The sequence below is a fragment of the Euprymna scolopes genome, chromosome 45, assembly GCF_053919585.1.
Source record: "Euprymna scolopes isolate OS-2025 chromosome 45, ASM5391958v1, whole genome shotgun sequence".
Classification (NCBI taxonomy): domain Eukaryota; kingdom Metazoa; phylum Mollusca; class Cephalopoda; order Sepiida; family Sepiolidae; genus Euprymna; species Euprymna scolopes.
This window is the reverse complement of record NC_136526.1, coordinates 43534958-43547457: the sequence shown is the minus strand read 5'-3', so window position 1 is coordinate 43547457 and position 12500 is coordinate 43534958. Positions and strand designations below refer to the sequence as shown.

The 12500-nt window shown below is 34.5% G+C and overlaps 1 protein-coding gene across 2 annotated transcripts in view; it reads left to right on the top strand.

Moving 5' to 3' along the window:
• The window catches only part of LOC145269509 (spermidine synthase-like), a 132685-nt gene that overhangs the window by 105570 nt on the left and 14615 nt on the right, over positions 1 to 12500 (top strand). For both annotated transcript variants that reach the window (XR_013865074.1, XM_080125249.1), the window contains exon 8: positions 9569 to 9691. Coding sequence is in view for 1 of the 2 variants with exons in the window: in XM_080125249.1 (XP_079981375.1) it covers positions 9569 to 9691 (123 nt within the window). In the remaining variant the exon portion in view is untranslated. The remainder of the gene's footprint in view (positions 1 to 9568; positions 9692 to 12500) is intronic.

The following is a 12500-nucleotide window of genomic DNA, read 5'->3' as shown; positions in this document are numbered from 1 at the left end:
ACATATGCGTTATTACGGGAGCGAGTTTTTCTGCATAATTCCGATATATTCAAACCGGAATAAACGGAAGGCCACCATCCTTTTTCATGCATTCCATGTAAAATCATCCAGGGCTTGACACCCATACCCTCAGATTTGGCTGTAATTTGCAGTGCAGGTAGACAATATAGAAACTAAGAAATCCTGAAAATTTGAGCATCTAATTCCAAGCGGTTTCCGATTTAGAGCATTTTTTGTTTTCGTTTTTGCTGCATAATGTGGCGCCCGGGATAAATTTTGTGATGTCATTTCTTTGAATATTTTCTGATTGACAGATCGTGTGGCTCTGAAAATTTGCACAGGTAAGTATTTTGACCCAAGGAATCCAAAAATTGCATCAGATTTGCTAAAAAGTGAATCCTTATAGATATATTAAGGGTTTTTAGATTTTTTTTACCGACATACACCAAAATCTAATAAAAAAGGATGTGGCTGACATGGTAATACATTTTTTTTTTCATATATTTTTTCTAGACACAATAAATTACCTCTGGACCAAAAATGGTAAAAAATTCTTGCTCCGTTCACTCACAGTTTCTGTTGAAATTCGGGTCTATTTTCGATGATAATAAAAAATATTCCCTCCCCGATTAGATGTAATAATTAATTTAGACATTTGCTAAACTGACATCACACCTTAATTTTGGAATAAATTTGCAAGTAAGCCAGATACTAAAAAGTTCTGATAACAATTTCAACAATTTCACAGGCCTATAGTCTTCAAAATTAATTGATAAGGGTTGGAAACACCAAGTTATGATAAAAGTATGCTATTTTTTTAAAATAAGAAACTAGTAATAAGATGGTAAAAATCTTAAACTTTTAGTACTATCTCAATCCAACAATTTTTATTGGAAAACTTCTTCAGAAACTTTTTAACCCTCAAAATACCACGGTATTTTGATCCAACTTTAAAAACTTTCGTCTATATCTTCCTGAAAATGCGATTTTTTGCTCTGATCTTCTGTAACACTAAAGAGAGGCCACATCAGACCTGTAGGGTTGATGTGACGTTTCTTTTGGTTAAAAGTAATTTTTTGTTCCCGGACGATGATCGGGTTTTGAAGGAATAAAAATTATTATTAATTTTTTTTGTCAATAAATTCTGAGCTAGGTCTGTCGTTGAGATGGCGGCGGCGGAGGTGCCTTTGTGGCGAAAAGTTGAATCACATTCTAAACTTCAAAAGCGAGGAAGAATGCATAAAATATTTTAGCCAAAATACACAGGCGTTTGATCTGAAATGGCCGAAATCATAGTTGTGCAGGAGCCGGAGGGTTGGGGATTGCACACCCGCAATTGGCAAAACTATGAGCCAAGTTTGATCTGTGAGTTTGACAATTGAAAAGTCGGGTTGTTTTTAATCTGAGAGAAATACACGCAGTGACTCGGCACTATGTTTTAGAACAAAGAATAGGAAAAAAATGAATTGTCCGAAATTTCAAAACAATAATATGACGTATCGAGAATTGTCATTTGGTGAATCAGGTCGAACGAAAATTGAAGTTATGAAATATTTTTGCTCCGATGGGAAAATGTGTTGTCCGATAAGTTCAAAGCGACAAATGCATTCTTGGTCTTTTGACGTAAACAAAATGTCTGATATAATGGAATCGCCGACAACCAGAACTTAATTCAAAGATAAACTAAAATTCCTTTGAATTATCAAAGCGAAAAATGAGATCAATAGATAATTTTAAAACAAATAAAATCGCGTAATTTACTTTAAGTCAAAGGAAAAATAATTTTCCTGGATATGGGGAAATTCCATTAGTAAGCCAGGGAGGAGTTAATTAATACAACGTGTAAGTTGGGCGTTAATTAAGGGAGGAGTCAATCCAATTTTGGACATGGACCAATGAAAAAGGGCCCTGTCGAAGTATAATCAACCAATGAGAAAAAGCCCCGTCGAATTATAATCAAGCAATTTAATTGGTCAATGACGAACATGGGCGTCGTCATCATTCCATAATTGTATTATAAAAGAAATTAAAAATCAGAGATTAAGTCAGAGAGTCCGGAATCAGAGTCAAAGAGAGCTAAGTCGAGTTTTTCCGTCTCGGCAGAATCACCTCTCCTCTCTCTCCCCCTCGCTTGTTGCCTGATAACTCAACGCTTATAACGTGTCGATCACTTAACAAGAATTACGCAAGGTCCGCGATACTGACCAGGTATTTCAACAACAGAGGCTCAGTTGTAGAACTAACTGCTTGCTTAAATTAATTGTCAACTATATGTATATGTTGTAAATATTTCTTTTATGAATTTCCGAAATATATATTATATTAACCAACCTCCGGAGTTTTGTTGCTGATGTGCGTTGATCCCTATATGTGTATATTTCTTTATTTGCCATTTGTGACACCGTATCCATCAACGAACACCCAGAATAACTCGACGATCGACGGAGAACAGGCCTTGAGGACCGAGCATCCGAGAAGAATCCCCAACGCCTTAACGAAGAACTCACTGGGTGACGCGACGTACTAACGGTTGGTAGACCTGGTTGCCCAGTCGACATATCATAACTGCACCGACCAGGGTGCAGATCATAACTGGGCCGCGATCAGAGGTTCAAGGTCGTGTAAGGTCACACGTTGCAAGGTCACACTTCCAGCTTCCTGAATATTTCTAACCTATCATATAGTGTCAAAAAATCATAAATTTACAAAATAATTTTTTTCAGGGATGTCCTTGAGAGTAACCCCTATAAAATTCTTAAGAAATTCCAAAATAATAAAAGTGACCTAAAATGATCTAAATTATTAGCCTAATTTCCAATTTCAAAAACGATTCTGAAAAAAAAAAAAATGTTAAACTTTTCCATAGCTGGTACTAAAAGATAAAATGAGGAATATTTATTTTTAAGCTACCAGTACAAATAAAACCTAATAACAAATATATGATGTGGATTTATTTTAGCTGTGTAGAAAAAAAAAAAAACAAACATAAAACATGACCTCTTGATTTCTATCCAGTCCTTCAGCATTGACAAATCTAACAAGAAGGTGCTAAAAGGTCTTAACTTTGGTTTTTAAGCTGCTGGCTATTTATTGGTTGAGGCTGCCCCCTGTTTACTGGTTTGTAAAACCAAGTTCTAAATATATAACAGGGGGATGGGTGAAGATAAAAAGCAATAAAAATTAATTTTACTGAAACCGTTTTGCCAGTTGAGTTTGTCTTGGAACTGACAAGACCCACAAATACAGACTAAAAGATTGAAATTTTGTCAGTCACCATAAAAATGTAAGTTATATTTTAATCTAAATGTAGAATTTAAGTAGATATTTTTACTATATAAAACTACTATTTATCTTAGTATTATTATTATTATTATTATTATTATTATTATTATTATTATTATTATTATTATTATTATTACTACTACTACTACTACTACTACTACTATTATTATTATTATTATTATTATTATTATTATTATTATTATTTATTTATTTATTTTAAAATAAGTTTTCAGTAAAATTCTCTCTCATAAACAAAAGTGGTATTCTACATTTTATTTTAAAAGATTACACATGAACACACTGAAAAACTTGACAAAGAAATATATCAATTCTTTTAGAATTTATTCACATGTAAATTTAATTTAAAATATTTCTTAGTTATTTAAGTATTTTCGGATAGTTAATAAAATAAATTTGGTATGTATGCAGAATATAAGCCGTCGCCCGTGCTGACATAATGTTATTTAGAAATTCATTTTTTTTTAAATGAGGAGATGACATTTTATAACTTTTCTTCTTCCACCTAACAATTAAATAAACAAAAATGTTGTAAATTAAACTTGATCTTATCAAAAAATATCATGGTCCGCATTCTGTATGAGCACCAATAAATTTGTTATCAGAAATAAATTCTGGGCATTTTTGAGAATTATTCATTTATTTTGCAAGATGTGGCTTAAAGATTCCACTGGAATAAAAATCAAGCTACATTGCATCCATTCATCTGCTACTATAGAAATATAAGTGACCGTGAGCATATTAATTTGTAATAATATCTGGAAAAAAATTGTTAATTGCTTTAAAAGTAAGAATGGTCAAGGTATGGGAAATCAATTTTATGTTAAATTTAAATGCAAAACTCATCTTTCAATCTGCATGCTAAAATAATTATTGTTTTGGTTATGAAGGTCAGGTTATTATAATTTTTTATAAGTTTCCCATTAGTTTTTTATTTTGATGGTGATTAAAGCCTAAAGTTATTCTCCAAAAGAAAACATGTATTTTTACAAAAAAAAAAAAGTTATGAAAATGTTTACGAAAATTCTAAAACTTTGAAATTTAGCTATATTTTTGATTTTTCGTATCTTTCTTCATAACTTTTTTTTTTCACGTGTGAAAATACATTTTTTTTTTCTTTTGAAGATTATTTTAGACTTTAATCTTTCGAACACAATCAAAAACTACTCGGAGGCTTATAATGATAAGCCGGCTGTCATAACTGCACCCCATCAGTTTTTAGCGGTTAGGACGCATTTTGTCAACTTTGCCGTTTGTTTTGTCTTTCCGCGAAAGATAAGCGAACACAATAAAAATGCCAGAATTACATTCACTAAATTAACTATTAAAAATCCTGTTACATCCACATCGCATATACTTTTTATCTTTTGTTAATTTTATTAAATTTCATTATTTGTATTACCATCAGGACTTAAGGTTAGGAGGAAAGGGACGTGGTTTTACTGATTTTATGAAGTTTTATCAGCAGAGTTCAAAAGTTGTAAGGTTTGTGGATATTGATTTTGAAAGGAAAACAGTTTGTGTTAGAGAGTCCTTTCTGGGTTTTCTCCATATACGTCAGAAGGATGCTGCAAGCTTCGTTGAAGTTATCATGCAACAACTGGAGAAAGACCAGATGAAGATAGAAGATTGTCGGTCACAATGTTATGACAATGCTGCTGTGATGGCGGGACACAGAAGTGGTGTGCAGCAAAGAATAAATGAAAAAAACAAGCTGGCAGTGTTTGTAAATTGTGATAACCATTCACTTAACCTTGTAGGTGTTCAGGCAGCCAGGCAAGACACAGAAATGGTCTCGTTCTTTGGAGTTATTGACTCATTGTATAGCTTCTTTTCCCGTTCCACACAGCGGTGGGAGAAATTAAAAGACGCTGTCCCACTGGTTTTAAAGGCTGAAGCAGAAAGCCGTTGGAGTTCTAGAACAGAAGCAGTGAAGCCTGTACAAATGTATCTTGACAAAATCGTTGATGTACTAGACAGCATGATACAAGATGTCAGCCAAACAATTGATACCCAGAATGACGCTAAACAACTAGTAAATCGCATACTAACATACGAGTTTCTAACATTGTTGGGTTTTTGGCACAAAATACTTACGCCAATAGATAGAGTGCAAAAACGATTGCAAGACAAGACAATGAATTTTCACAATGCTGCCCCTAGACATAAAAGGCCTAAGAGATCATTTCAATGATGCAAGAGAAAATTTAGTTGATGAATGCTTGGAAGATGGCAAGAACCTTTGTGAAAAATGGGACGTTGAAATCAAAAGAAGGACAAGGGGAAAAACAAGAATGGCTGGTGAAAATGCACAGAGATGCCGGGTTATCAAGAACAGATGAAATGAAACGAGTCATGAAGGGAGCTCTAGACCGCCTGCACAAAGAGATGGATGATCGATTCGCCCGGTTATTTGACATCGATTCCAAATTTGGCTTTCTGTTGGATGTCCAAGGCCTTTGTTACGGTCCTGACACATCTGACTGTGAACAATTAGAGTCTATGTGTGAAAATTTAGGAGCTGTGTACAGTTCAGACATAGATGGCAAGCAATTATATGAGGAAATTATTGATTGCAAAATGTTGATATCAAGTCGTGCCAACTTAAAGTTATCGCGCCCTGAAGACCTTCTGACATGCATAGTTGAATATGGTGATGAGAGCGTATTTCCCAATCTTCGAATTGATTTGCAAATAATGTTGACAATGGCAGTATCTATTGCAAGCTGCGAGCGAAGTTTCAGTAAACTGAAACTAATTCTTTCATGTCTTCGAGCCTCAATGAGTCAGGACAGATTGTGTGATCTAGCTTTGATGAGTATAGAAAGGGAAGAATTAGAGAAAACTAACTTTGATAAAATCATAGACGAATTTGCTTCCATAAAGGCACGAAAAGTGTTATTTTAGAATGTTATTATTGAAACAAAAAAGGCCGGATTTATTGAGGTTTATTGTGGTATGTTTGTTATCCTTCAATTTCTTCATAATAAAAATAAATGAAGTATGTTGTAGTCCTTTCTTTTTGGATAATTTAGAATTTTATTTCTTAAAGCAAGAATGACCATATAATTACTTTATTAAAACATTCATTTCATGGTTTATCTTTCGTTAAAATTGTGCCTGTATTATAATATTATGTAGGTTAGGTATATCTAAGGTATAAATTATTAAGAAGGGGCGCACATTCAAACTTTGCCATGGGCGCCATTTTACATAGGTACGCCACTGATGTATATATATGTATTTATGTATATATAGATATATATGTATATATCTATATATACATATATATCTATATATACATATATATGTATATATACATATATATGTATATATATGTATATATACATGTATATATATATATATTCAGAATGTGAGAGATTGTATATAATAAATTCCACAGCCAAACAACGTCACAACCCACAAGTGCCATGACAGTCAAAGAACCGGAAGTCCAAGACTCGAGTTTCGCCCTCATTTGGGCTCATCAGTTAGACACATCCGAACTCAGGATTCGAAACCCGAGCCTCTTGCATGCAAGTGTAACACTAAAGAGAGGCCACATCAGACCTGTAGGGTTGATGTGACGTTTATTTTGGTTAAAAGTATTTTTTTGTTCCCGGACGATGATCGGGTTGAAGTAATAAAAATCATTATTAATTTTTATTTGTGAATAAATTCTGAGCTAAGTCTGTTGTTGAAATGGCGGCGGCAAGAGTGCCTTTGTAGCGAGAGGATAAATCACATTATAAACTTCAAAAGCGAAAAAGAATGCATAAAATATTTTTAATCTCCAAGGGCCGGAATCATAGTGGTACAGTAGCCGGAGGGGTGGGGATTTCACACCCGCAATTGGCAAAACTATGAGCCAAAGTTGACCTGTGAATTTGACAAGTTGAAAAGTCGGGTTGTTTTTGATCTAAGAGAATGGCCGACAACCAGAACTTAATTCAAAGATAAACTAAAATTCCTTTGAATTATCAAAGCGAAAAGTGAGATCAATAGATAATTTTAAAACAAATAAAATCGCGTAATTTGCTTTAAGTCAAAGGAAAAATAATTTTCCTGGATAGGGGGAAATTCTATTAGTAAGCCAGGGAGGAGTTAATTAATACAATGTGTAAGTTGGGCGTTAATTAAAGGAGGAGTCAGTCCAATTTTGGAAATGGACCAATGAAAAAAGGGCCCTGTCGAAGTATAATCAACCAATGAGAAAAGGCCCCGTCGAATTATAATCAAGCAATTTGATTGGTCGATGACGAACATGGGTGTCGTCATCATTCCATAATTGTATTATAAAAGAAATGAAAAATCAGAGATTAAGTCAGTAAAAAGTAGGAGAGTCAGTGAAGAGCAGTAAGAGTCAAAGAGAGATAAGTCTCGGCAAAATCACCTCTCTCTCTCTCTCCCCCTCGCTTGTTGCCTTATAACTCAACGCTTATAACGTGTCGATCACTTAACAAGAATTACGCAAGGTCCGCAATACCGACCAGGTATTTCAACAACAGAAGCTAAGTTGTAGAACTAACTGCTTGCTTGAATTAATTGTCAACTCTATGTATATGCTGTAAATACTTCTTTTATGAATTTCCGAAATATATATTATATTAACTAACCTCCGGAGTTTTGTTGGTGATGTGCGTTGATCCATATATATGTATATTCTTTATTTGCCATTTGTGACACCGTATCCATCAACGAACACCCAGAATAACTAGACGATCCACGGAGAACAGGCCTTGAGGACCGAGCATCCGAGAAGAATTCCCAACGCCTTAACGAAGAACTCACTGGGTGACGCGACGTACTAACGGTTGGCAGACCCGGTTGCCCAGTCGACATATCATAACTGTACCGACCAGGGTGCAGATCATAACTGGGCCGCGATCAGGGGTCAAGGTCGTGTAAGGCACACGTCCCAAGGTCACACAAGGCAAGCAATCTACCAACTGAGCAAACGCCCTGAACACAAGAATTTCTATTTACCAACACAGATCAAGCAAACCGCGCCGAAATCCGACTGAAATGAACCTACTTCGTCTCAACAAGGGACGCGGTCATCCAACTTTACTTGGGGTTATTAGCTTGTTGGATGACCCCGTCCCTTGTTGAGACGAAGTAGGTTCATATATATATATATACATACATATATATATACATATATATATATACATACATATATATACATACATACATATATATACATATATACATATATATACACACACATATACATATATATACATATATATACAAATATATATACACAAATATATATATATATATATATACAAATATATACACACACATATACATATATATATATACATATATATACAAATATATACACACAAATATATATATATATACATATATATAAAAATTTATACATATATATACACATATATATACACAGACACACACACACATATATATATACACACACACACACATATATATACACACACACATATATATACACACAAGCATATATATAAATATACACACATATATATACACACACACATATATATATACACACATGTATATATATACACACACACACATATATATACATATATATACATATACACACACATAGATATATATATATCTACACACATGTATATATATATATATACACACACACATGTATATATATATATATCTACACACATGTATATATATATACACACATGTATATATATCTACACACATGTATATATATATATATACACACACATATGTATATATATATATCTACACACATGTATATATATATACACACACATGTATATATATATATATATATATATATATATATCTACACACATGTATATATATATATATGTATATACACACACATATGTATATATATATATATATATATATATATATATATATATATAAATATTTGTTTTGTGAATTAATCATTTCTTTATTTGTATGGTGCAGAACTCAAATTTATTAAAGCCTAAAACTGCATCGTTTGTTCATTTTCACCAGGATTTGACGTCCCCTGGGGGTTTTTTGGGGCTTAATAGGATGGGAGGGGGAGGCAAATGCTGAACTTAGTCATTTTGTTTTTATGCCTCGTTTGCGGTAAACTTATGGAGGACCATGCATGCTTCACTTTTTCATCCTGATTTTTTTTCCTAACCAACCAACCACATGACCTTTTACATAAAAACAAAAACGAGCACTATGGACTTTCAACAGTTTTTACTCGTACAAGATTTTCATGCAATATTCTTTTATCTGTTGCTAGGATGTTAAGCTTGGAGAACCGATCCGTTATTTGAGCGAGGGAGAACTCGATGCTTACGAGTTGAGTTATTATAACTCGGACATACACAAGTCAGCTTTCTGCCTTCCTCAGTTCTCAAAGAGAGTAAGTATGCAGTATTTTTTTTTAGTGTTCACCTGTGAACGAGCTTTGCATGTTAGGATTTCAAACTAATCGTGCGAATTTCTTGTGGAGAGTAGAAAGTCGACCTTAGGTTTATTTTCGCCAGCATCCTAACTTTTTTTTAAATTAAAAAAAAAAATTTTTTTTTTATTACATTTTCACCCCAAACAAGGCACATTGCCACTTTGATTGTAGGAGGCTATTATCAGGGACATAAGCTACAAGGGTACTATGTGGGGAGTTGGACAGCAAGATGTCAGTTCACGTTACATTTGAACTTCTGCATCTCAGTACAGTTGGGGAAGCAGGAACCTGGAAGGAAATTCCAAAATCTAACGGTTTGTGTTCATTAATGAATCTGTCTGCAGTACCACTCCCCACAAGATGGCAGACCAGCAGCGACCAAGAAGGCATCATCCGCTGGCCAAGGCAAGCAGGTATGTTCACATTATTGTTGCTCATATACATCTCTGAGACTTTCAAGGCAAAAGAAACTGTGTCGGATAAGAACCCACACACACACGCACATATATAACTGTGAACTGCACGTAACATACGTAAGAGCATACACACCCACACAGATGCTTAGTAGTAAAAGCAAATGTAACAGAAACTATTAATAAACAAGTAATAATAACAAACACAAACAACACTTTTACACAAAGAGATTAGCAGCAGCAGCAGCAACAGCAGCAGCAGCAGAAAAACGCTTACATGCAAATTTGGAAATGTGTGCGAGAAGAAGAAGGAAAGAAAAAGGAGAAAAAAATGCAACACATGCTCGCGAGAGAAATAAAGTCGATGTACAAAAAAACAAAAACATAGACGTGTAAATAGCCAGGACGAGAATGGGTCAGTTGTCACCGGCATGCGGTCGGAAGGAGGAGAAACAAGTGCCTGGTAAAACGTAACATGTGACAGCGAAGGGCAGTAACAAAAATAGAAACATTTGCTAAAAAAGAAAAAAAAATGCAAACCCGGATATTTTATTTATCTGCTTTATTTGTTTGTCCATTTGCAACGTAACGGCCATGTTACAAAAGGCTGTAGGTAGAAGGAAAACGGTGAGTAGGAACAGAGTTCCATAGCGTTGCAGTTCTTGGAAAGAAACTACTGGAATAGGAAGTTGTATTACAATGAGGTATTAAAACAATGAATTGATGAAGACCACTAGACCCACAAGTCAAACGAGCTAGAACAAAGGAAGCAGGGACAATTTTGAGGAACATATGTCATAAAAATATTTGTAGAAAAAACTGAGACTAGCAACATCACGTCTGTGAGGGAGAGAGGTTGCAGTGAAGAAGAAAGGGTTGGGCCTGTAGGGAAAATTGTAGTGTGCCTGATTAACACGGGTGCCATTCACTTAAGAAAAAAAAAGAGAAAAAGTCTTTAACTCAAAACCCAATTATTTATTTATTTATTACCCACGAAACAAAATGTGACACAAGGTCGGTTTAATGTGAGAGATAACCAGCTCCACTCAAAAGGGGATTCTGCAAAAATGAAATTGCCTTAGTATAGAAGAGTTTCCCCTTCCATTGACTGAGGACAATTAATCTGAGTGCAGACACCACATTTCAGTGACCAGCCCAGTACAAGTACGGGTGTCGATGCAAATTGAGACGTGGTCCAGTTTGACAATATAAAAAGGCAGCATTTCTCCAGTTGGAGACGATTTCTTTTTTCTTTTTTTTTTGTCGGCTCGGCGTTGCTACGATGTACATTGCAATCTGGTGTCGATTGAAGACAGCTTGTTTGCGATAATGTCGAAAAGGAAACAGGACAGATTTTTTGGGACGTGTGCTTTGATGTGACGAACTTGGCGATCTGAAAACCATTCTTCTTTTTTGTGTCAAACATTTAGCGATTAGAATTGCAAGCAAATTACAAACACGTTTCCAAAATTTATCAAGAACTTTCAAATGAGACATAGATTCGCCAGCCCAAATATGACAACAGTACTCCATACATCGTCTGACAGTTGACTTGTAGAGATAGAGAATAGCCTCGGGTGGTTCAAACGATAGAGAGAGCCGATTTTATTAGAATCAGAAAGAGCAATGGATTTAATATATGGACTCCAAGAAAGATTTGATGAGAAAGGAAGAGTAAGAAGTTTTAGAGTCGATTTATCATAGAAAACAGAAGCAACCATGAGAATAGAAATAATAGTATTTGTAGAAAAGACAGACTAACAACATCACGTTTGTGAAAAAGAGACTGCAGCGAAAAAGAAAGTGTGGGCGCCAATCAAATTACAGATACGTTTCTGCAATTTATCAAGAACCTTCAAAGGGGACACAGATTCACCAATCTAAATATGACAACAATACGCTACTAGCGAGATCTGTGGAAATTCCACAGGGGACTCCTTCATATGTAATATATTGATGTTGTCATTCTGTAGAGGTTCAGCATAAATGGAGACGCTCTGATGTTGTTGTAGCTCTTTTGTTAAAACTGCAAAAGTATTTACCTAAGCTAGCAAGGACCCCCTGCATAGCCCAGTCGTAAAGTACTCTTAAATATATTTTAATTCTTGCAGATTTCATATATATTATTATCGAGTTCGTGTTCTATCGATTTGTAAAGTTGTGGTTTCAAAAATAAAAAAAAAAGATCCATATGACTTGGGTGCATCAGCTTGAATTGAAACCAAAACCAAAATTTATGCAGAATTCTTGGTAAAATTATTTATTACAAGAAATGGAAGTCAATATCAATTAAACGACAGTCACTCGGGCGTAAGCGTGACACACAAAATAAATAACACACGCTATCCTATTAA